A 25,045-nucleotide genomic window follows, 5' to 3' on the forward strand; every position below is an offset into this window, starting at 1 on the left:
AATTACAAATATCCTTAATCGGTAAAACAAAATGTTAGCATATGTTGATCCCTCTAGTTTTATTTTTCCTTTGGAAATGTATTGGCTTATAAAATTCCTGTATTTCAGAACTACTGACCTACTCCTTAAAAACTGGGGCCAGGACTAAGGAGGGGATGTGAGGCACTCACTTTGGGCACAGAATACAAGTGGATGCCAAAAAGTCAGTGAGTAAGATAACTGATGTTTTCATGTATGTGTGTGTGTGTATACACACACCACACACACACACACACACACACATATATATATATATTTTTTTTGAGACAGAGTTTTGCTCTTGTTGCTTAGGCTAGAGTGCAATGGCGCAGTCTCGGCTCACCGCAACCTCCACCTCCCAGGTTCAAGTGATTCTCCTGCTTCAACCTCCTGAGTAGCTGGGATTATAGGCATGCACCACCATGTCTGGCTAATTTTGTATTTTAGTAGAGACGGGTTTCTCCATGTTGGCCAGGCTGGTCCCAAACTCCCGAACTCCTGACCTGAGGTAATCCGCCTGCCTCAGCCTCCCATAGTGTTAGGATTACAGGCATGAGCCACCGCGCCCGGCCTTCATGTATATATATATATGTATTTTTTTTTTTTTGAGACAGAGTCTCCCTCTGTCGCCCAGGCTGGAGTGCAGTGGCGCGACCTGGGCTCACGACAAGCTCCGCCTCCCGGGTTCCCGCCATTCTCCTGCCTCAGTCTCCCAAGTAGCTGGGACTACAGGCGATGGCCACCTCGCCCGGCTAGTTTTTTTGTATTTTTTAGTAGAGACGGGGTTTCACCGTGTTAGGCAGGATGGTCTCGATCTCCTGACCTCGTGATCCGCCCACTCGGCCTCCCAAAGTGCTGGGATTACAGGCTTGAGCCACCGCGCCTGGCCTCATGTATATTTTTTAAAATAAAACTAATGCAAAAAGTCCACAATAAACAGCAATGCAAAATTTTAAAGACAGAATCAGTGTTAGTATTTCACCTTTTGCCTCAGGTTCCAATGTGCTTGGCAGGGCACTGCTTAGAAGCAGTTCTTCTAAATCACCCATGATAGGAAAGGGCAATTCTGGGTCTGAGAATACTCCATAAAAGGAACTGCCACAACCTTTGCAGGTGTTTGGTTGTCTCATGACCCTGAGGCCTTGAGTCTGATGTCATTCCATTTCTGCAGCTTAAACCTGAGTCCCTCTTTTGCTGTCCTCAATGGAGACATCCACCCCAGTCTCCCAAACAACACAACTGTCCTTCAGAGGCTCAAGGGCAGTTACGTAAGCGCTCCCCCACACATCCCCATACTCATTCCTCTCCCTCTGTAGCCAGCTTTTCATGTTTATTTTTCTTTTCTGAATTCTTAGGAAAGCAAGCAAGTGGAGACCAAGACAGATGCCAAGAATGGAGAGGAAAGGGGCAGAGATGCCAGCAAAAAAGCCCTGGGCCCCAGACGGGACTCAGATCTGGGGAAGGAGCCAAAGAGGGGTGGTTTAAAGAAAAGCTTCTCTAGAGACAGAGATGAAGCTGATGGCAAGAGTGGTGAGAAGCCCAAGGAGGAGAAGATCATCCGGGGCATTGACAAGGGCCGGGTCAGGGCTGCAGTGGATAAGAAGGAGGCAGGGAAGGATGGAAGAGCAGAGGAGAGGGCAGTGGCCACCAAGAAGGAAGAGGAGAAGAAAGGGAGTGACAGGAACACAGGCTTGAGCAGGGACAAGGATAAAAAGAGAGAGGAGATGAAGGAGGTGGCCAAGAAAGAGGATGATGAGAAGGTAAAAGGGGAACGTAGGAACACAGACACCAGAAAAGAGGGTGAGAAGATGAAAAGAGCAGGTGGGAACACAGACATGAAAAAGGAGGATGAGAAGGTAAAAAGAGGAACTGGGAACACAGACACCAAAAAGGAGAATGAAAAAGTCAAGAAGGATGAACCCTTACATGAAAAGGAAGCCAAGGAAGACAGCAAGACTAAAACACCCGAGAAACAGATGCCCAGTGGCCCCACCAAGCCCTCTGAAGGGCCAGCCAAGGCGGAGGAGGAGGCAGCTCCCAGCATATTTGATGAGCCTCTGGAAAGAGTGAAGAACAATGACCCTGAGATGACTGAGGTGAATGTCAACAACTCAGACTGCATCACAAATGAGATCTTGGTCCGGTTTACTGAGGCTCTGGAATTCAACACTGTGGTTAAGGTGTTTGCCTTGGCCAACACGCGAGCCGATGACCACGTGGCCTTTGCCATTGCCATCATGCTCAAGGCCAACAAGACCATCACCAGCCTCAACCTGGACTCCAACCACATCACAGGCAAAGGCATCCTGGCCATCTTCCGGGCCCTCCTCCAGAACAACACACTGACCGAGCTCCGCTTCCACAACCAGCGACACATCTGTGGAGGCAAGACAGAGATGGAGATCGCCAAGCTGCTGAAGGAGAATACTACCCTGCTCAAGCTGGGCTACCATTTTGAGCTGGCCGGGCCCCGAATGACCGTCACCAATCTGCTCAGCCGCAACATGGACAAGCAGAGACAAAAGCGGCTGCAGGAGCAAAGGCAGGCACAGGAAGCCAAGGGAGAGAAGAAGGATCTGCTGGAGGTACCCAAGGCCGGGGCTCTGGCCAAAGGCTCCCCAAAACCTTCACCTCAACCATCTCCAAAGCCCTCTCCAAAGAACTCACCCAAAAAAGGGGGTGCTCCAGCTGCCCCACCTCCCCCTCCCCCTCCCTTGGCTCCACCCCTTATCATGGAAAACCTGAAGAATTCACTCTCACCAGCTACCCAGAGGAAAATGGGAGACAAAGTCCTCCCTGCCCAGGAGAAGAACTCCCGTGACCAGCTATTGGCCGCCATCCGCTCCAGCAACCTCAAGCAGCTCAAGAAGTTAAGTAGTTGTTGGCGTGAACCAACAGGGTGGGGCTGGTTAGGGCCTGGAGGAGAGGGCAGGACTGCAAAAGGGAAGGCATGCAGAGGAGCTCATGTCGGCTGCAGATGAAATAGACTCCCAGGGCCCATAGGGAACTTCAGGTCATCTTATGCATCCTTCTGCCTGCAGGCAGGTCACACTTGTACATTCCCTAGAGCTGAGACTCTACCCTTCCTTTAAGGAGCTTCCTTTAGCCCCTCACTCCATGCTTCTCTTTCATCCTGCAGTGAAGCCTGTTTCTCCTTAAAATGGAGAAATGGCCTCTACAGAGTAGTTTTGCCTCGGGTCCTTCCTTTAAGTCTTCTCCATTTCCCCAAACAAAAATGATCCATGTTTTACTTAGCCTCCTCTCAGGACAAGCCGAGTCCTACAGGTCAGTCTATCCGAAAGGTCTCTGGGAGACTCACCTCTCAGGAGAGTCTACCTTTGCCTAGCCAGTGCTATGGACACAGGAGCCATCCCTGGACACCCTACTTCTCCAAGCTCTGCCTCCCCTGGAAGTCTGGCCTGGGTGACAAAGTCCATGATCGTTTGTCCATTTGACTGGATACCCAACCCCCACAATATCATCTGGGACAAGATATCATGCGATAAAGGACAATTTCCATTGTAATTCCAGTGGTCACTTGATGACATCCAATTTTTACAGACAAGGAAAAATGCTCCTTCAGTGTCAACACCTCATTCACATTCCACAGACATAACATATTGCAGTGTCTCCTGTGTCCTTCCAGTAGGGAGGGAGGTGAGGTGGCCGAGCTCCCTTCTCTAACCTGTCTCTACTTTGCCCCTACAGGTGGAAGTGCCCAAACTGCTTCAGTAGGACCAGGCTACCAGGCACCATCTGCCAATGCCATGACTGCTCAGGCCTCACCTCCCAGGGCTACACAGACCCTGCCCACCCCGTCCCTGACTGACCTGCTGTGGATGTCCCTATTCTGCCATGGGACAGTCAAGGCCTGGGTCACGCTCAAGGAAGGATGCCTTATCTCTTCTCGCTTTCCTTTTCTTGTCTCTGAGGCTCTCCAAATTTTGCTTTAATACCTGGAGCTCAGGTTTCCGGACAAGAAGAGTCCTTTTAGCACATCGCTGAGAAGATGGCACTGTCCAGGGCCCATGTAGCTGGCAAGCTGCAAAAGACCTGTGATCCAGGAAAGATGTCCCACAGGGACCACATCCACCCCAGCCCCACTGCCCTCTAGGGCCAGGATTCAGGCCTCTGAGGAGCCCACGGGGCAAAGCTGCTGGGCCAGTGGCACTCTGTGTGGGACAATGGCAGAAAGATGGAGAGGCACGGGGGCACAAAGGGGAGCATGGGGAGGGGCTGAGGATACCCCAAAGTCCAGGCTAATCAGAGGATGTGGCAGGGGCAGTGGCCTGGATGGACAGTGCCTGGTGGGAGTAGACTCCAGACAGGAGGAGTGGGACAGACAGCAGCTGGACTTGAAGGTTTGATGCCAAAGTAGACATTTTCCTCACACCCACCTCTGCTGTATAAATAGCTGTGTATCTGTTTTTCCATAAGATTTTGATAATATATACAAACCTTTAGCTGTGAATGGCTGTGCCCCACCTGTTGTCCTGAACTGTGAGTCCTGATCCTAACCCTGGGCTCCCTGGAGGACTCTAGAAGCTGAGGTTCCCTGCCATGCTATTTGAGTTGGCCATGAAATAAATTCACATCCTCAGAAAGTGCAGCATGGAGGAAAATCTGAACTCTGAGCAGAGGACTCTCCACTGACCTGGTTGTTCAGGTCTAGAAGGCCAGGCCTCTACTAGGTCTGCTCCTGAACCAGTCCTGCTGCCTGGAGTCAGTAGCCAGAGCTGTTCTCAGGGGTGCTGGGGCAGAGTGGAGCGCAGGGCGCTGGGATGGCTATATTAGGCATGTTTAGGGATGCTCATTCCATGACTCTGCCTAACCACAGGCTCAGGGCCAGGTCCTCACAGCAGTCACAGGCCCAGGAAGGCAGCAGGCAGAGAAGTGGAGTGACTATTTGGAGAATAGCACCCATACCTGTGTACCCTAGGGCTCAGAAGGGCCTCATCTTCCCCAGCCCTCCCCATCTACTCACCAATTCCGTTTCCTGCCCCAACTGCAGGAATGCTGACAATGCTGCCATGCCCACCATCGTGTGTAGATGAAAGGCATCTTTCTGAATTTCATTCTCTTGAAGGTGCTGGCATCCCTTGGCACTGTGGAACTGGCACCTTGGGTCTGTGTCACTTGTAGGTTTCTCTGCCTCCAGGTTGCCTCAACAGCAGGAGGCACAGCAGTTTCACCATCGTTGAGGTGAGGGTGGGCTACCCCAGCTAGGAAGCAGGATCACTGTGCTAGGTCTGCCCAAAACCAGAGGGCAGTCTAGTCCTGGGGTAAAGCCCTCAGATCCCAGGGCACACTCTTTCCCATTCCCTCCACCCACTTGCCTGTCACCCAGTCACCTAAGCAATCACTGGGCCCAGAGGAGAGGAGACAGACACACACTGGCTCCTAGACCTAAAGGGTATGAGCTGGAGCTAAGGCCAGCTAGAGCTTCCACTGTCAGCCCCCACTGTCAGCCCCACTGCACCCCCTGGGCCCGCTGGGTGCTGGGCACTAGCTAGATGCTTTAGGTTGCTTCAGCTGATCCTTCAACTCTGTGAGGTGGATACCAGTATTCTATTTTGCAGATAGAGTTTGGCCCAGAGAGGTTAACTAATATATCCATGATCACACAGCTAATAAAAGGCAGAGCTCAGGTCTTTTTTGTTTGTTGGTTTTGTTTTGAGCCCAGGTCTTCAGGCCATAGAACTACTTCTCATTAACAGCTCTCCTTCCTTCCCTCACTGAAATAAGGCTGTGACGGTGCTGCAGGAAAGCACTGGATGCTCACCTGAACCCAAACAACCTACCTCCAAATCTTAAGGCTCCAACACCTTAAAAAGGTGTCACCTTAGGAAGCCCTTTCTACCAAACTTCAAACATGATTTAGCCAGAGAGGTCCTGAGGTCCCCCAATCCTTGAGGGACACTGCCCCTCCCACCCTCACTTCTGCCTGCCCTTATGGGGTCCCTGATTGGCTTTCAGGGGTGCTAGTTGAGGAACAAGGTGATCTGGAGGGGCAACTACAGCTTTGTACTCCCCTGGCCCCGCTGGGCTCCCCTTGTTTCCCAGATGATGAGTCAGATGAGGTGGGGTCAGAGGAGACTGCAGTGCTTTGGGAAGAGATGCAGGGCTGATTGCCTCCATTTAAAGAACTCTAGGATATGTGAGAGACCTCGTCACTGCTCAGAGCACCTGACAGTCCTACTTTGTTGCAGTTTTCTCCTTTTCTTAGAATTCTCTTCAGTGTTTTGTGGAGTGAATTGACTGGAAATGGGGCAACCCCACTCTTCCAGTCTCAGTTATGGCTGGGGTAAACCTGCCTCCTATCCCAGACTACAAAGCATTTTTTCATTGACACCAGGTTGTTGATTCAAGGATAATTAATTCTGACTGGCATCACCTTGCATACATTTCACATCATTTCTCAGAGAAACTCAAAAACCTTAATATGTCGATCTCTTCCAGCTCTCAGCTTCAGGAGAGAGGAGACTGGACTCCAAACCTCAGAGGACTTGGAGACCCTCTTTCCTAAATTGTGAAGCCAGGGACTCCAGGGCTCCAGCCCCCACCTCTTGTCCCCACCCTCAAAGAGAAAGTGGATTTGTACCTGTGGCCTCAGCCCTGTCTCTACCAGCATCAGCAGCCCCTCCCTGTCTGGGTCTGATCCAGGGGCAGACACATGGACCCCATGGATATTTCACTGGGAAGGCGAAAGCTGTGAATCTAGGGGCAGGGCTCTGCCAGGGGAATTTCTGACCCTGGCCCCAAAACCCTGGCTCAGGAGTTCTTGCCTTCCAGGCTGCATGACAAGGGATAATCCTCAAGATTATGTGGGTAGCAGAAAGCCACCCCAGAAGTGCTGGGGGAAGGGTGCTGAGGGGGGCCACACTTTCTTGGCCACTCTTAGGCCAGCAGCCTAGCCTAGCACCACAGCAACACAGGCCCTAGTCAGGCCAAACTCAGAGGTCGGGGGCCCCAGCCTGGTCATGCAGGGTACAGAGTAGGGGGCAGCACCCTGCATGGGGGCATGGTCAGCACAATGGCCCTATCCAGAACCCAGCTGGGCTGCAGGAGCCCAGAGGTCTGAGGGGGCAGGGCAGGAGAGCAGAGCCTGAGGCTGCTGTGGGGCTGGAGTACCTGTGCATGGGGAGAAAAGGAGGGCTGGGCTTAGAGGATACTTGGATAAGGGGCTTGGGGAGGGGAGGGGCTCCTCACTGGTGGGGCTTTGCCAAGCTGAGCTTACACTTTTCCCACTTGAATTAAAAACAATAAAACTTCCTTCCCTGGATCTGTCACCAGACAAGTCCTGAGAGCACAAGGACCATGACCCCAGGGAACAAGGAGATGGAAGACAGCCAGGCAGCTCCAGAGGTGGGAGGCTCTTCTAGGCAGTATTTGTGGGAGGAGAGGGAGAAAAGGTCACATCCCCCATTGCGTGGCTCAGCGGGGGTCACAGACATGGGCCTGGGGACTGGGATCCAAGCAGCTGACAGAAGCACCTTGCACCAGGTTCTTGGGTCACCCAGTGTCTCTACCTGGCTCCTAGTCCTAGGACCTCTAATCAGGGAGGAAAGGACAGGACTAACAGTTTAATGTACATAATATTTCACCCTCCTGACAGCCATGGGGTATTATACCCATTCGATTTATTTATTTATTTATTTATTTAGAGACAGATCCTGGTTCTGTCGCCCAGGCTGGAGTGCAGTGGCACAATTTCAGCTCACTGTAACCTCCGCCTCCTGGGTTCAAGTGATTCTTCTGCCTCAGACTCCCGAGTAGCTGGGATTACAGGTGCCCGCCACAATGCTTGGCTAATTTTTTTTTTTTTTTTTTGAGACAGAGTTTCGCTCTGTCGCCCAGGCTGGAGTGCAGTGGCCGGATCTCAGCTCACTGCAAGCTCCGCCTCCCGGGTTTACACCATTCTCCTGCCTCAGCCTCCCGAGTAGCTGGGACTACAGGCGCCCGCCACCTCGCCCGGCTAGTTTTTGTATTTTTTAGTAGAGACGGGGTTTCACTGTGCTAGCCAGGATGGTCTCGATCTCCTGACCTCGTGATCCGCCCATCTCGGCCTCCCAAAGTGCTGGGATTACAGGCTTGAGCCACCGCGCCCGGCTTTTTTTTAAATATTAGCAGAGACAGGGATTCACCCTACTGGCCAGGTTAGTCTTGAACTCCTGACCTCAGGTGATCTGCCCGCCTCGGCCTCTCAAAGTACTGAGATTACAGGCATGAACTACAGCGCCTGTCCTATCCCCATTCTATAGATGGGGACACTGAGGCTTGGAAACCTTGGGAGACATGGCCAAGGTCAGAAAGTGGTGGGGCCCAGAATGAACCTAAGGGTACCTGAATGAGAACTGCCTTTGTACAGTTAGCAGTGCCTCAGCTGCTGTAGAGCTGTTGATCCCTAGCAGGGAATATCTGTAGTGCAAACGAGCATCTCTTCAGAGCCATGGCGAAATTTACCTCATTGTCTTTAGGAAGCAGCCCAGGAACAGTCTGCCTTGGTCTGCGTGTGGATGGGGGGGAGGATGGTGCTGTGCTCCAGTGCTGGTGCTGGCCCTCCCCTACTTTTGGTATATGGAGTGGGCAACAGTCTGGGCCCAGCTGAAGGCGGTGTTCCTGGAAAGTGTGGATGGGTCCAATGATGCGACTGATATGAGTTACGTCTTTACAGCTTTAATCCAGCAGGCCAGAGATCTGGCCAGTGGGGCAGCCAGAGAGGAGGGCTACTGCCAGCTGCTGATGGAACCTCCTCCCTGCCCCCACCCCAGCCCAGAGGGGACAAACAGTAGGGCCCCAGCCTTCCTGGCTGGGATCTTGGGAGCAGAGGGACTATTTGAAAACAGGCGCTGTGACCCAGGCTGTCATCTCCCTCCCTTGCCCCCAGTAAAAATAATCCCAAGCCCTCCCCCCAACCCCTCATAGTTCTAGTTCAGCTCCTGTTCCACTTCCCTGGGGCTCTGTCCCCAGTAGGGCCCAGGGCTTGGCTTGGTCTGGGGCCTGGTGACTAGAGGACTCCTGCCCACCCCCAGGACCAGATGCAGGTACAGGATGAGGGCATCTCCCAAGGTTGGCATCACTGAAGGGGCAGCAGAGACATGGCTGGTTCCTCAGGCTCCCGGGTAAGAGGGCTGTGGTGGCATATAGGGAGGAGGAGCTGAAAGCCAAAGAGACAGGATGAGGGTGAGTGGTGGCATAGGTGGATGAAAAGTAACCCCCCTACCCCCAGGGCAGACAGGACCCATAGGAAAGACTGGGCCTGGAGGTTTCGGGTTAGAGGTGAAGAAAGTCTGGGAGAGGCAATCTGAGAATGAGAGAGGCACAAGGAGGGTCGCAGGGCAAGGGGTGGGGGAAGGCAGCAGCAAGGGGCCCCAGATTGCTTACTTACCTGCAGGGTTGTAGACTGGGGGCCCAGCTGGGTAGAGTGGATATTGGGGAGCAGGACCACTGGGTGGGTACATGAAGCCAGGTTGTGGGGGTGCAGGGCCAGCTTTGGGGTCCTGGGGGTATGGGTATACTGGCTGCACTGGGATGCCTGTCATTGGAATCTCCTGGCCTAGGTGGGGGAGAAGGATCAGCATTCAGAGACCCATCTCCTATGGGAAGCCTCCTCCTCCTGCCCAGGAAACCAAGGTAAGCACCCTGGTGCTGGCCTCTGGCAAGCTCCAGGCTGGCCATCTTTTCCTCCCACACCCTGCTTGGCAGATTTAAGCAGGGAGCTGTGCACGTGGCCCCAGCTGGTCAATCTGTGTTTAGCAAGTTTGCTCCCCTCAGCAGGTTTCAGAGACCTTATGAACCAGGGAGCACAGCCCAGGGAATATCTCACTTGGGCAAGGAGAGGACAGCTCTGGACTGGTATCCTGTAATCCAGCAGAGCTGCCACTAAGGGGGTCTTCTCCTAGCCCTTTCCGCCCACACTGATCTCCCATATGGCACCACCGTCCCCATGTCCATCAGGTTGTGGCATATGTGCATCACATGCCAACACTCAGGCACATATTCTGCCATCCACTGCAGCACACTCAATTAATGTTCATCACTACAGACCTGACCCCATGTACTTACTAAGAGTCATGTGCACACATACACCCACTCACCCACTATTGTTGACAGACTGCACTCCTGTATACATTTGAATCTTCATGTGTATGCACAGAAATGCACACACAGTCTGATGTTCCATATACCCCTGGGCACATTCTAATAGTCAGGTGTTTACAAGCATTTTTCTGGGTTTTCATGCTGGCAGGTGTGTGTATACAGAAGTACGTACTACTACAGAATTTACCCAATCCATGAACTTTCCGCTGCCCATTATGGGACTTAGCCCAGCCCATATGAGGCTCATCTTGCCCAGTACTGGGTGTACCTTCAAATGGGCTCTGGAGTTGCTGGCGCCGGCGGTACAGGTAGCAACAGGAACAGAGGAAGCAGCAGATGGTGGTGGCAACCACAGCAACAAAGAGGATCACAGCTGAGGCGATGCCTGCTATGGTCTTGGGACTTTAGACAAAGAACAGGTCCTCTCACCTTCCAACACTCACAGGAGGGAGTCCTCATTATGCTGGCTCCAACTCCTGGCCAGCAGGGGGGCCACGGCATGCTGAGATTTGGGGTTCCTTGTGGGGCTCTGCCCAGTCCCTGTGAAGGAGATCTTAGAGGACCTCCACTTCCCAGAAGGCTATGCTGCCTGGCTGGCTAGTGTGAAGCATACGGGGATTTGCAGTGCGCCCCCAACCATTGCTTTTATATCTACAACTTAAATGATTTGACATACAGCATAACACTGAAAGGAACCTTATAAATAATCTAGAGCCATTTTTTCCAAACCCCACTTCAATCAGAAGTCTCTGTATCTATTTTATATATGATATATTTTAAAAAGTTTGACAACCACTAATTTGGCAAGCAATGACCCATAGAAGGCAAGTGTCTTCTCCAAGATCACACAGCTAGTAAGAAGTGGACCTGGGAATCAAACCCAAGTCTCCGCCTTTGTGCCAGAGCTTCTTCCACAAAGCCACACTGTCGTCCAGGTGTTAACCCTGAACCCTGCCTCCCCAGGACCTAGCAGGACCAAAGGGAGGACTCCAGAAAGAACCTGGAAACCCCTGGCCCGGCCAAAGCCTATGAAGGTAACTAACATGCCTTTTCTGGAACTCCCAGGCACCAGCACCTAAGCACCTAGCTCTGCCACCAAGCTGGAGTCCTAGTCCTCCATTCAGCTAAGAATGTGGAGGTCGAAATGGAGAGGAGGCAGGAGTCCGGGAGGGAGGAAGGGGAGGCCTCTGGAGAAAAGGATGGAGGAGGGGGTGAGAGTGGGGACGCAGGAACCCACCTGAAGGCCAGGCAGTGCTTCTGCTGCCTCTCGGTGATGAGCAAGGTCAGGTCCCTGCAGCAGTACCGATGGTAGCAGGTCCCGCAGCAGAAGGTGAAGAACTCGCAGTTAAACCCCGGATGCCAGGAGCCATTCCGGTCCAGGTACCATAGGCAGTCCTCGCCGGCCAGCGCTGCGGGCAGGGGTTGGGGGTGCCCAGTGGCCACCAGGCCAGTTCATCCCCAGCCGCCCTCGGCCCCACTCCCCTGGTGGTCCCCAGCCTGCTGGCTCCCGAACACTGAGGGTTGCCCCTTGTCTCCAACCTGAGGGTCTCAGCTCCGGAGCTCCAGAGGCCTCTGCCTGAAGCTGACCCTGCACCCCGGGGGTCAGCCTCCCATGGCCCAGCATCCTGGCGCTCCCTCTTCCCGCTTCTTGAGGATCCAGCAACACCCAAGGCTCCCGTGGCAGCCTTGGATAAGCCTCGACCCCAAGCCCCTCGGATCGGCCCCTCCCCTTCCTCCGCCCCCATCCCACCCCATCCCACCCCTGCCGCATCACTCCCCATCCCCTTACCCAGGGGAGCCCCCAGCATCAACAGAGCGATTGCAGTGAGCGGCGCGGCCCGGCGGAGCCCCGCGGGTGGCATGGTGGGGGCTGGGCGCGGCCCGGGTCGGGCCTCCCAGAGAAGGGACCGCAGGACCAAGCCGGCTAGCTGGAGCTGCGGCGGGGCCCAGCCCGCGGCCAGGCTGGGGCTCCTCTTCCGCCTCCTCTGGGGGTGGGACTAAGCGCCCCGCCCGCGCTAATCCAGCCGGCGCGGCTCCGCGCAGCGCCCAGGAGTCCACCCACCAGCGACGCCCACCTAGCCTCTGGAGCTGGGTGCCCCTCACCCAGCAGAGCACTGCCCTGCTCCCCCTGTCCCCGGCTCCGCTGTGGTTCCTCCCGTCCGAGCCAACATGGGCACCGCGGGCAGTTGGGCACTGCGGCCAGGGAAGTCTGGCTGTGTCCTGGACCCGCCCCCGGCCTGGGCCCAATCAGTATGCTGGACTCCAGAAGCCCTGATCCTGGTGCCACCTCCGAATGCCCAGACACATGGGCCAACCTTGGAGGGGCAGGGCTGGACCTTCCCTTGTTGGGGACCTCCTCTGCCGCGTCCAGCCTGGGACATCCTGTGGGGGGCTGAGAGGGAAAGAGGCTGGATGTCACCCCGCCCCCATTCCCAGAACACAAGCACTCATTGAGAGGCATTCAGAGTGGCTTTGTCCCCAGCGGTGCCCACAGGCCTGGACTCTGCCAGCTGCACTGGTTCCCTACGATGGACCCTTCCCCCTTCAAGTGGACAGAGCTGTCATGCACAAGCCCATGGCTTCACTAGCAGGGAAGGCAGGCTGCTGGGGCCACCTGGGGCCCATCCAGTTATACACTCTTCACAGAGCAAGCCTGTACTGCAATAGCCACCGGAGCATAGGGAGGGCAACAGTTAATTTCAGGTGGGCAACAGTTAATTCCAGGTGGAGACAGCGTTTTAGGGTGGGAGAGGTCAATCAGTCTTCGCAGGTTTATACTGAGTGCCAATGACTATGCCCCATGGTACATGAGGTACCCTCTGAGGAACTGCAAATTAAGCCAGGGAGATCATCAAAAGCCTACCTTAATCCCCTGCCATGTACACCCTTTACACGCACGTCCAGGCTTCCACATCTACCTCACTGGAATCTTTCCACAACTCTATTAACTAAGCAAGGTTGGTCGGTGTTACCAATCCCATTTCACAGAGAAACTAGGACTCATGGAGGTTAAAGAACTTGTTCAAGGTAATACAGCCAGTAAATGGCAGAGGCATCAGGGAGACCCAAATCTAAATCAGGGTTGATCCCCAGCTACAACAGCAGACTGTGCAGACAGCGAGTATTTCTTGTGTTCTGGAGTGACAGAATCAGGGCAGGTCCATGGAAGGCCCAGTAGAATCTTAGTAGGTTAGGGAAGAACAGCTGGAAGAGGAGCTATCCCATCCTGGGTCCCTGTGGGTGTTGGCACACCTACCCAAGAGAGCTGGAATAGGAGAGGATAGGCTCCTGCCCCAGAAAGTTGCTGGTAGCCTGATGGGCAAGAGTATGCCCTCACGAAGGACACAGTCATAAATGCAGCAGCAGGGACAGAGAGATGCCTCTGAATTCAGCACCACCTACTCAGTGTGCTCATTGCCATCCTCTTTCCTACATCTCCTCTTTCCTACACTAAAAGCTCCATGACTGCAGGGACCACGTGGCTGTGTTCACTGTTGCCATCCAGCCCTAGCCATTGGTGCTGTCATTGTTGGAATCATCCTCAGATGAAGGGGTGTTTTTCCTGCCCAGGGCTGACTCTCCCATGTGTACCCTTGACCCCTGCTGATCTGTCTCTTCATTATCCCATCTCTTTAGTGTCTTTAGCTTCTCCTACCTTACCAGCTTCTTTTCCCTAGGAAAAGGAAATCTCAAGTCTTTCCTATTTAAAACAAACCAAACCAAACCACATCCTTCTTGAAACTCATGCCTCTCTAGCTACTTTCCTGCTTTTCTGCTTTTTTCTCCAACTAGCCCTCCTCAAAGCATATACCCCTAGATGACACTTCCAGCTTGCAATGACACCTAGCACACACCAACATCATCAGTGTTTTCCTAATTGCAAAATTCTAAGAATATATTTCAGTTCATGGGATGGGAGGTGACTAGGCTAGCACAGAGAGTGAAGGGCCTGTGGGCCAACCAGAGGGGAGAACTGGCTGCACTGGGAGAACTTGCACTTCTTACCTTGACAAGGGATGCTGGAACTTGGAGATGGAGAGCTGGGGCTAGCTTATGTCATCATAATGAACCTGAGTCCTGAAAGAGTCCATAGGGTTGGCCGGGAGTGAGGAGGGGCTTGGGTGGGAGGACTGGGGGCCCTGGAAGAGGCTGTCTAAATCTTCAGACCTGGAGGGGCTTCACTACACCTTCTCTCGGTAAGGGCAGGCAGGAATACCCTCACCAAGCTGGTCTCTTAATCCCCAGCAAGGGAAAGAAACACTTTCCTGGAAAAGAGGAGGCAGAGCAATCTGTGATCAGATGAGACAAAACATAGACTTTATCAGTAGGAGGTTCTCCTCAGGTTGTCTGGAATATGATGGTAATGATAACACCAGCAGCAAACATTGCCAGCGAGCTCATCCCATTGTACAGATGAGGAAACTGAAGTTGGAAGAACTTCAGTTCCCCCAGCTCACACTGCTGGGATTTGCAGCTGGACTTTCATAGCTTCAAAGCCCCAGCCCTTCAGCTTCATCACCTGCTTCTCTTTAAACAAGTCTAAAGGGCCGGGTGCGGTGGCTCACGCCTGTAATCCCAACACTTTGGGAGGCTGAGGCGAGTGGATCACCTGAGGTCGGGAGTTCGAGACCAGCTTGACCAACATGGAGAAACCCCATCTCTACTAAAAATACAAAATTAGCCGGGCGTGGTGGCACATGCCTGTTATCCTAGCTGCTTGGGAGGCTGAGGCAGGAGAATCACTTGAACCCAGGAGGCTCGAACCCGGAAATGCGCCACTGCATTCCAGCCTAGGCAATAAGAGTGAAACTCTGTCTCAAACAAAACAAAAAACAAAAAACAAGTCTAAAATGCTCAGCGCTATGCCTGGCATAAAGAGCATGTATTCAGGGAAACTCTTGATGCCCAGCCCTTATCTCTAGCAGGCCTCTGCATGTGGTGAGAAGGTAGCCAGGGATATCTGGAGTGGGGAAGGGCAGGAGGAGGGGAAGGGCTGGGACCCTGCCTGTGACCGGTAGGAGTGCTCTGTTGAGTCACCTCACTCCTGGACTGAATGACCAGCCTAGGGCTCCTCCCAACCCCTTCCATGCTCCTCTTTCTATCAGAGCAGACTGACACAGGCATTCCTGAGGCCTTCCTTACTTTCCCATGCCATGAGCCCTGGAGGCTGTATCCCACCCTGGTTCTGCCCTACCCCTGCTATCTGGCCATGGAGGTTCCTGCCTCCACTTTTGTCTGGCCAGTGGTTTGAGTTGAGCCATTCCAAGATAAGGGAAACTCCATTCCTTTCCTAATTACTGCCTCTGATCAATCAGTGCTCTCCCGGAATGCTGTTACTCTGTCCTCTTTTCCTCCCTGCCTCTGGCAGCCCAACTCCTGCAGACAGGTCCCCCTCCATAGGACCCCAGAGTTCCTTCCTCTGATTTGTCAGACCCTTCCTGGAGTCTTGGACACATGAATTCTCCTTGCAGTCCACAGCTAGGGAGAGTAAGGCCTAGGAGAGCACCAGGACTTGGCCAAGGTCTCATGGCTTAGTTGGGGAACCAGGTCTTTTGGCTCCCACTGCCCCGGAATAAACAAACATCTCTCTTAAATCAGAACGCTTTTCCTGGCGTCTAGCCTTAATCTTTCTTGCTGTAAATGAAAGACTGTCTCCTGTGTTTGTCCTCTTGGTGGGAGGGATTTGCAAGTGGAGGGTGGGTGAAGGACAGTGAGGATCAGCCTCACTGCTGCCAAGCTACTGGTAAGAAGGAGCACTCTTCCATGTAACAAAGCTGCACAAGTACCTTATAAATTTATATATACATGAAGCACTCTTCTCCAGAAGGATTTTTTACCAATGCCTTTGTAGGATTGCCTCTCCCAGAATGCCAGGCTTCTGCTTGTTTGCAGAGTGCCCAGGACAGCCTGGGCCTCAGGAAAGAAGGGGGTGTAGCCAGGCTGGCTTGGATGGCAGCTGTGAGCAGTCCCCTACCCAGGCACACTCTGCGTGGCTGTGGGAGCGGCAGCAGTCCCAGGCAGCCAAGGCCTGGCCTCAGGAGCCCAGCCTAGCCAGTGGGGCAGATGGGGAGGGCCAGGTTATCTTTAAATGGCACCTTACTCAGCCTGCCACTCTGCCAGCTGGGCAGGATGGGGGTAGACAAGTGTTATTTTGGGATCTGAGGGCAAGGGAGGAGGAAAGCTCTGTTTATAGCTCTCTCCTTTCTGTCCCTACTCTCTCTCCTGGGGAGGATTTGGGGCCATGGGCCTCAGCCCTCCAGCTGACCCTTTCCAACCCAAGGTTTCTGTTTTCAGCCTAGCTGTTAGCCATCTGCACAGATGGGAGTGTTGAATCTACAGAGACACAGGGTTTCTCCTAAAGGCCAACTCTGTAAAGGCAGGTTTAGGAGGTGAGAACTGCATTAGACTTGGGATTAGACTAATAATAGGTAACATTAACACTTACTATGAGGCAGCACTACGAAGTGCTTTGTATTAGTATATTAACTTTAGTTAATCCTCACAATCACCCCATGAAACAGATACTAGTATTATACTTGTTCTGTGGATTAGGAAATGGAGACATAATTTAAGTAGCTTGTCCAAAGTCATCCAACAGGCAAGTGGCAAAGCCAGGGTTCAAATCCAGGCAGTCTAGCTCCGGAGCCCATGCTCTGAACCACTAACTAGATATGAGTCCTGCTCTGCCACTTACTGGTTCTGCAAACTTGAAGGAACCACGCCTCCTCTGGTCTTGGCTTCCTCTTTTGGAAATGGACTACTGTTCGGTTCAGCCCATTAGAATCACCAAGTTAGAACTGGCGGAGACACTCTGATCCATTGTGTCTCTCTCCCTGTTCAAGGGAAAAAGAACTTACTCAAGGTCACACAACAGGGCACTGGCACTAGTTTCTGTGCTCTTGCTGTGAACCTCCCTGTGGCAGGGATGAGTCAAGGGAGCTTACGAGGGATATTAGTTATGAATCTGCAATCACAAAATCAGGTGTGGAAGAAATACATTTATTTTCTTTTAACCAAAATAGATGAGAATGAGTCTCTATCCTGCTACCTGGTTTGTTATTATGGTTTGTTCCCCTCTTCAGAATCACAAAAAGGTCCTGGGGTCTCACACAGTACAAAACATTGAGGTGAGCCCTCTAAGTCTTGGTCTGCACAGGTTCTGCTCATACATGCTCTTAAGCTTGCAATTTCAGAAGTGTTGGTCTGTGTACTGCAGGCACAAGAGACCTTCCCAGGGAGCTTTGGTGACCAGGGCCCAGCATCCCTGGGGACTCCATGCAGCCTTTTCCCTAGGAAGTTCTATCATCTCCAGGTGCTCTGCCACAATCAGGGCAGGATCCTCACCACTCATAGGCCCCATGGACTTTTTTGTCCCCTACTTATCTTTTGGAAAACTACTCGCCCTTTTACTCTCCCCTTCTTCCTCCGGGACCCTGGCCTAATCGCAGTTCACTAGAGCTTTCACTATAGGGTCCAGAAGCAGGGCTATTCTCATGCAGTCCTGCTGTCCACCCTACAAAAGCAACTAAGGCAAGGAAATGCAAAGAATTAAAGTATGTTCTTGGACTAAGTTGGGTGCGTGGGGGGGTAGTGGGAAATCTAGTGAAAGCAAATTAATACACCGATAGTTTATAATGTCACACAGCTAACCACAGAAAAACTGCTTAGTAGGTAGAAGGCAAGAGCTGGGCCTACCACCTGTTTCTATCCTGCTCCTCAGGCAGGGCTGCAGTGCTACAATTCATTCCTCAGAGCTGTCCTCCCAAAGGCTCACCAAGACCCTAATTTAGCAGCAGCATGTGTGAAATTGAACTGAGTCACAGTGTAATCCAGTGAGTCAGGGAGAATAAGCCAAACATAGCTCCCAGCTACGGGCAGGGGATAGGATGGGACATCTTCCACCACTAGAGGTGCTTTAATGAAGTCATCCTTAATTCTTAACTACAATCCTGTGAGGCAGGTATTAGTTCCCTATTTTACAGATGAGAGAACCAAGGCTTGGAGGAAATGTCACTTGACGCAGCTATGTAATCATGCGAAGTCAGAACAACTCAAGCCTGGGAGGGACTTCCAGGCCTCCTAGTCAGGCCAGTAGTTCCTCATTGTTTTTCTTCCTCTAGCACATTTGCTTCCACATCATGTATTCTACAGAGGTTTAAAAACCCTAGTATAATTTTCAATTTTAAGAAGCCAGCAGTAATGCCAACCTTTTCCCACTTACTCAAAAAAGTAAAAAATTGGAATATAAGGGTCATTAGATGGCTAATGTTGACCTGCACCATCCATTAGAGAAACTTAAATTCACAAAAATTGGATTTTGTTTTTTTTTGAGATGGAGTCTCGCTCTGTCGCCCAGGCTGGAGTGCAGTGGCATGATCTTGGCTCACTGCAACCTCCCGCTCCTGGGTTCAAGCAATTCTCCTGCTTCAGCCTCCTGAGTAACTGGGATCACAGGCATGCGAAACCATGCCCAGCTAATTTTTGTATTTTTAGTAGAGATGGGGTTTTACCATGCTGGCCGGGCTGGTCTCGAACACCTGACCTCGTATCTGCCCACCTCGGCCTCCCAAAGTGCTGGGATTACAGGTGTGAGCCACTGTGCCCAGCCTACAAAAATTGGAATTTTATTACAATTACTTTTGGGTGCTTTGAGACTGGAATCTTGGTAAAGTATGGTTAATACCTGGTCTAAATCCCCGTGAGAATGGGGAATTTTCCTGTGACCGCTAAGTAAAGGTCCAGCCTCTGATTGAGCACTTGGATTGATGAGGAGGAACTCACTGCAACATTTTAAGACAATTCATTCCATAGCTCTCACTTTGGGAAAATCCTTGTCAGTCTCTAAGTCCTACTGACTTTACCTTGTCAACATCTCTAATCCAGCTCTTCCACCCTGTCCCCTCTAGTTACTACCTTAGTCCAGGCTCTGGGTTTTCCCACTTGGACTGTTGTAGCTGCTGCCAGACTGCATTCCTTTCTCCCATCTCCCACTCCTCCGATCCAGGTTCCAAGTCACCCTTCTAGTCACATTTGGATCAACACTGCAACACTTTTCTAAGACACAAAGCCTGATCATGTCACTTCTCTGTTTAGTACTCTTGGGTAGTCTCCCATTCTCTAGAGGAAGCAGGTCTTGCAGGACCCTTCACAATCTGGCCCCGACTTGTCCTTCCGGCTTTATTTCTGGCCAGGGCTTCCGTGAACTTATGCGTAAATATCAGTACTTTTAATGTGCTTATAAGTTCTGAAAATGAAATTGTTTCATGACGGCCTTTTCTTACTCTTTCTCTGCAATGTCTTACCCCACTCTCATCTGCCTGGCAGATGCACAGGAAAGGCAAAACAAATAGGCACCAAGTACAAGCTGCTTGGACTATAATCACCCACTTGCAGTGTGACCTTTGATAGGTTAACAGTATCTGTCTGCTTCAGTTCATCAATCTGTAAAACTGGGTGAGCAGAGTTAACTACTTTGTAAGGTTAGTAGGTGGTCTAAGTGAGGTAAAGTATTTAGCATACCCACTGGCATTTAAATACTCCAGAAGCAGGTATTGTTAGCTCCTTTCAAGTGTTCAAGCCTTCTCCATACAACTTACCCGATTAGTCAATTCCTTTTTTGGGCAGTGGGAACTAAACCCAGTATACTTATTTCTCTCACAGCACTCCCCACATTTATTATACTACAGATGCTTTTCAGCTTATAACGGGGCTATATCCCAGTAAACCCAACAAAAGTGGAAAATACTGTTAAGTAAAAAATGCATTTAATACACCTACCCTACCTTAAACCTACTCAGATCACTTACATTAGCTTACAGTTGGGCAAACTCATCTAACACAAAGCCTAGTTTATAATAAAGTGTTGAATGTCTCATGTAATTTATTGAATTCTCTACAGAAAGTGAAAAACAGAATGGTTGTATGGATACTTGAAGTACTGTTTCTACTGAATGTGCATAGCTTTTGCACAATCCTAAAGTTGAAAAATTAGAAGTCAAACCATCATTACGTTCGGGCCCATCTGTATTTCTGACCCCCTACTAGACTAGTTCCTTGAAGGAAAAGGCCAAAGCCCTCCAGCATTTAGCACTAGCCTTGCACGTCTAATAGAGGTTCAACATTCACTGAAATGGGGTTGGGGGGAAGAGTAGCCAGAAATTGGCCTTTTATTTCATACTTATTGATCATGGGTCAGCTTGGCTGGGGTGCACAAGTTTATAGGATGTATTTCACTGGACCATCTTTGAACTTCCCAAAGCCATGTCCTGTTTCTTCTCGTCTTCTCTAAGCTAAGCATTCTTAGCTCCTTCAAGCTTCTTTTCCTTGACACGATTTGTCTTCTACATCTTAGCTTTTATCTGGCAGAGTGGTCATCTGTCAGGGAGCCTCCGGTTGAGCACCAGAAGGGAACATAGCAATGAGGATCACTGATAGGCACAGTTAAGACTGAAAGCACCTTCCACACTACCCTAGACAACCTAATTTTATTATCTCATCCTAGGACCACACTGGAGTTTTCTGGACACATTAACAGTTCCTGGCATAATAAACTTCTTTTATTTTAAATTTTAAGACAATGTCTTGTCACATTGCCCAGGCTGGTCTCAAACTCTTGGGCTCAAGTGATCTGCCCACCTCAGCCTCCTGAAGTGCTGGGATTACAGGGGTGTGGCACCACACCTGGCCTTCCTGGCATAATAAACTTTTTTTTTTTTTTGAGACAGAGTCTTGCTCTGTCACCCAGGCTGGAATGCAATGGTGTGATCTTGGCTCACTGCAACCTCTGCCTCCCAGGTTCAAGTAATTCTCCTGCCTCAGCCTCCCGAGTAGCTGAGATTACAGGTGTGTGCCACCATGCCCAGCTAATTTTTGTATTTTTGGTAGAGGCGGGGTTTCACCACATTGGCCAGGCTGGTCTCGAACTCCTGATCTCAGGTGGTTTACCCACCTAGGCCTCCCAAAATGCTGGGATTACAGGTGTGAGCCACTGCACCCGGCCATTAAACTCTTAGCAGCATGCAGTACTGTTAGTGAGAGCACAGTACTCTATAGTCCTCAACTCTTTCCACAGATATTATCAATCTGCATTTATTGAAATGTTACATTTAGATTCTGCTCACTTTTATAGGTTGTAATGGTATTTGTTTGGATCCTAAATTTGGATTCTAAATTGTCATCCTTCCTAAGGGTTTCTTATTATCTAAAAATTTGATCAGCATTCCTAATTTACTAGTACTATCTCTTGTGTAAATGGCTTCAAATTCTTTTGTGGAATGGGTAAGGCATAAAAAAAGTCATCTGTCACTAATATCAAAGGAGGGGCCAAGGACACAGCCCTGGGGGTACGTATCAGGTCAACCCACAATGGGTGAATTTCTAGTTTGTTAGTTGGTGGTTACCAACTTCTCTATCTCCCTAATGCTTTGACTTTACTATGTCCAGATTATTTTACCTACTTAACAAAGTTAAAGACGACTATAAGGTCAGTTTAGCATCATTCTCTCTGAAGTCCATAATGAACGTCTATTAAACTCTCATCACTCTTATTTAGGTGCTTTTGGGTCATTTGTTGTAGGTTCATTCTTCCCAAATCAATGTCACTTATACAACTGTAACTTGTGTTATCAGCTTCCTTCCTGGGGTTTTAACTTTTCAGTCTTACAGCGTTCCCTCCTTTCAGTTCACTCCAATAAAAGCTCAACAAACTCCTGGGAACCCCTTGGTGCCCCAGCTGCTGTTTACCAGAGTCAGGAGACTAAAATGTCTCAGAGCAGCTAAGTGCTCTTTTTTATTTTTACCTCATTTGTCTTACCTTGAACTTTTTATTCCTTGTAACCACTTAGCCCTGCCCTTTTCAGACTGAAGCTAGTTCTCTTTGGCCAAAGACAGGAGACAAAATATGGTCTAGAGTTTCTGTCAACACGTACTGGCCTCCAACAGATCTTTTTTCTTCCTGCTGACACTGGACATAGTCTCTCCAAACTTTTTCTCATCAACAGAATGGGAATATCCACCCTGTGAACCTGTTATAAAGGTTAAATTAGATAATGTACATGAAAATGCACTGGAAACACAGTTAAGTACCTGCACACCGAGGGGTCCAAGACCTTCTACTCTCAACCAGAGCCAAGTATCTGTTAGCCAGGGGTAGCCCTTAAGTGATACTAGGGCCCCTTCCTCAGGACTCACGTTCTCCTGAGGCAGGATGCCTAGTCCTTCCCCAAATCAGCATGAGAGCAGAAAGGACCCTTGCCAAAGGGCTTAGGACCACTTTTGGCACTAGACACAGAACGTTTTCCTAATCAGTAGACCCAGAGAGTCCCCCATCATTCTCAGTCTGTGTGGGAGCCTTAAGCCTTCCCAAGCTCAGCAGTTCAATGCTACTGGCATGAGACCACTCTTTTGCACCAAAATCAGAGGCCGACTTGGCCTTATGCCTTTAGCACCAAATCCAACTGGCACTGCCTTGAGATAAACTATGGAGTCTGCAAGGCTGAGGGTGGTTTTCTGAGCACCACTTGGTCAGACCTGCCATCATTTCCCCAATGCCATGTGGAGAAGCAGCAGGGGCACAAGCAGTTAGCCTCAGAACCTGGCTGGCATGGGACAATTGTGAACATGCCCGCAGGCTTTTCAAAGATAGTAAAAACTTACAACTCTTATTTCTTCCAATCTGTCATGGAGGTTGAACACTGGGGACACCTAGTGGCATGAAGACATTACTAGCTACGATATCCTTGGGGCCATCCCCTTGAATGGAGATTCAGATTCACTTTATAGTCTTCCTTTTTTTTTTTCCTAAGACAGAGTTTCGCTCCTCTTGTTGCCCAGGCTGAAGTGCAATGGTGCGATCTTGGCTTACTGCAACCTCTGCCTCCCAGGTTCAAGCAATTCTCCTGTCTCAGCCTCCCAAGTAGCTGGAATTACAGGCGCATGCCACCACGCCTGGCTAATTTTTGTATTTTTAGTAGAGACAGGGCTTCATCGTGTTGGTCAGGCTGGCCTTGAACTCCTGACCTCTGGTGATCCGCCCGCTTCGGCCTCCGAAAGTGCTGGGATTAGAGGTGTGACACACTGCACCCAGCCTATATTCTATTTCTTGTGAGAATATCAATCTAAAGAAATATTCTGTGGCTATTAAAAATGGGGCACCAGATGTGGGCACTATCAAAAAAAGGGGAACACAGGCTTCATCTTTCTCCCCATGATTTGTGTGTGTGCGTGTGTGTGTGTGATGGAGTCTCGCCCTGGAATGCAATGGCGTGATATAGGTTCACTGCAACCTTTGCCTCCCAGGTGCAAGCGATTCTCCTGCCTCAGCATCCCAAGTTAACTGGGATTACAGGCATGCACCACCATGCCCAGCTAATCTTTGTCTTTTTAGTAGAGATGGGCATTTCACTGTGTTGGCCAGGCTAGCCTCAAACTCCTGACCGCAAGTGATCTGCCCACTTCAGCCTCCCAAAGTGCTGGGATTATAGGCATTAGCCACTGTGCCCAGCCTCTCTCCAGGATTTTCTAATCCTCATTTGCTCTTTGAACCCCAAACAGACTAAACTTCCCAATTAAGGAATCTCCCTTAAAAATATTTGATTAAACAATGCCAGTTCTCTAAGAATCATTTCAGGCTAGGTTTGCCAAAACACACTAGAATGTTTAGATAGGCTCCACCTAATCCTTTCCCCCACTACTTTTACTTACCTTCTAAAGGGAATAGAAGGCAAACAGGTGCTGAGACACCTTATATCATGCAACTAAATTCATTTGTAAAGATTACTTTACTGTCCTAGAAAAATACATGTTGCAAATTTGAGGGCTACAACTTAACCACTTTAGAGGCTTCCTGAGGGAGAGGGGATAACCTCTGAATATCAGACTCTGTGGTAATGTGTGGGAGAGGCATATTAAATATAGTTGGGTCAGGTGCATTTTAAAAAAATTCCCTTTTTTCCCTTTTTTTTTTTTTTTCTAAAAAAGGAAGATCAAATTGCCATCTGTCTGGCTTATTTTGTGTGTGCATGTATATATAGGAACAGCTTGAGGGGAAGGGTTATGTCATGCAATGAGGCAAAAACAAGACGACCTCCTCTGACAGAGGAGCCTTAGTGTTGTAGAAGGGAAGCAAGGCTGAGGTCACTGGAAAGGCTTAGAATGAAGCTGCTCCTGCCTGTTCCTCCTGAGAACCCAGAGCAGCAGTGGTCCAGGGCACAAAGCATAATGATCTCTCACGAGGATTCCTATCTGAAAAAATCAGAAGTCCTATGAAAACAAATAGGTCTGTTTCAGAATATAAATGGTAGTGACTTCCTGTGCTCCTGAGGCGGGGCAAAATAATCCATAAACACATAATCCTTCTGGGCAATAATGTTTCTGGACTGGCCAGCAGAGGGCTCTAGGAACAGAGGTGGGGGTAGAGTCAGGGAGAAAAAAGGTTCTAGAGATGGGATGTCTTCAGGGGAACTTTGAGAAATGTCCTTTGTTCCAGCATTCCTAAGTGACGGCACTGGTGAGCCTGGTCTGAGTTGTCATCAGTGTCACTGCCGAGGCCAAGGGCCAAGGGTCAAGATGCCACTTTAGGTTGAGAAGAAAGTGCATCTCAAGGCCAGTGAGGGCTGCAAAATGGTTTGCGGCTGGGCCAGAAGGAGCAAATGGAGAAAGGCTCCCCTTTTTAGATGCCGATGGTCTGTAGAACTCGCCTCTCGTTATCATTAAGGTGGCCTGAAAACATTATGTAGCAGGGCTGCTGAGCAAACTGGCAGAGGAAATCTGTGAGATACGCCTGGAGGAAAAGAGCAAGAGTGGCATTAGTGAGATGTTGCAAGTCACCCATTTGCAGTGAAGCAAGAACCACAATCAAATGGCATAGGGAATGCTGGTTTTTAGACAAATGCCAGCTCCCTGAGGGATGGTCTTTCATGTTCTTGGA

The 25,045-nt window shown here is 50.4% G+C and overlaps 3 protein-coding genes across 5 annotated transcripts in view; 1 reads left to right on the forward strand and 2 right to left on the reverse strand.

Moving 5' to 3' along the window:
• Positions 1 to 5,665, forward strand: part of LMOD1 (leiomodin 1) — a 53,373-nt gene extending 47,708 nt beyond the window's left edge. Inside the window, exons 2-3 of one of the 2 annotated variants that reach the window (XM_025388689.1) lie at positions 1,374 to 2,892; positions 3,727 to 5,665. In XM_025388689.1, coding sequence (XP_025244474.1) covers positions 1,374 to 2,892; positions 3,727 to 3,971 — 1,764 coding nt within the window. In that variant the 3' untranslated portion in view covers positions 3,972 to 5,665. The remainder of the gene's footprint in view (positions 1 to 1,373; positions 2,893 to 3,726) is intronic. The other variant, XM_025388697.1, reaches the window with a different exon arrangement.
• Positions 5,666 to 8,674: 3,009 nt separating this feature from the next.
• SHISA4 (shisa family member 4) lies at positions 8,675 to 12,459 on the reverse strand. Of its 2 annotated transcripts, XM_025388718.1 has the most exons (5): positions 11,909 to 12,459; positions 11,357 to 11,528; positions 10,388 to 10,521; positions 9,407 to 9,574; positions 8,675 to 9,175 (listed from the first exon to the last, which is right to left on the reverse strand). In XM_025388718.1, exons 1-5 carry the CDS (start codon positions 11,979 to 11,981, stop codon positions 9,129 to 9,131), a joined length of 594 nt encoding a protein of 197 aa, XP_025244503.1. In that variant the 5' UTR covers positions 11,982 to 12,459; the 3' UTR covers positions 8,675 to 9,128. The 2 variants fall into 2 exon arrangements, with proteins under 2 accessions (XP_025244503.1, XP_025244496.1); XM_025388711.1 differs by lacking the exon at positions 10,388 to 10,521.
• Positions 12,460 to 16,597: 4,138 nt separating this feature from the next.
• The window catches only part of IPO9 (importin 9), a 59,189-nt gene continuing 50,741 nt past the window's right edge, over positions 16,598 to 25,045 (reverse strand). The window contains exon 24 of the mRNA XM_025370915.1: positions 16,598 to 24,898. Within this exon, the coding sequence (XP_025226700.1) occupies positions 24,788 to 24,898 (111 nt within the window). The 3' untranslated portion in view covers positions 16,598 to 24,787. The remainder of the gene's footprint in view (positions 24,899 to 25,045) is intronic.

Source organism: Theropithecus gelada, chromosome 1 (genome assembly GCF_003255815.1).
Source record: "Theropithecus gelada isolate Dixy chromosome 1, Tgel_1.0, whole genome shotgun sequence".
Taxonomy (NCBI): Eukaryota; Metazoa; Chordata; class Mammalia; order Primates; family Cercopithecidae; genus Theropithecus; species Theropithecus gelada.

Bases quoted from the DNA above. Each gene is read 5' to 3' on its own strand.
- SHISA4 (XM_025388711.1), bottom strand. From the start codon at position 11,981: ATGCCACCCGCGGGGCTCCGCCGGGCCGCGCCGCTCACTGCAATCGCT. The intron at 11,529-11,908 runs GTAAGGGGATGG...CCCTGCCCGCAG, and splicing joins GATGCTGGGGGCTCCCCTGG to CGCTGGCCGGCGAGGACTGC. The intron at 9,176-9,406 runs GTAAGTAAGCAA...TTTGGCTTTCAG, and splicing joins CCCAGTCTACAACCCTGCAG to CTCCTCCTCCCTATATGCCA.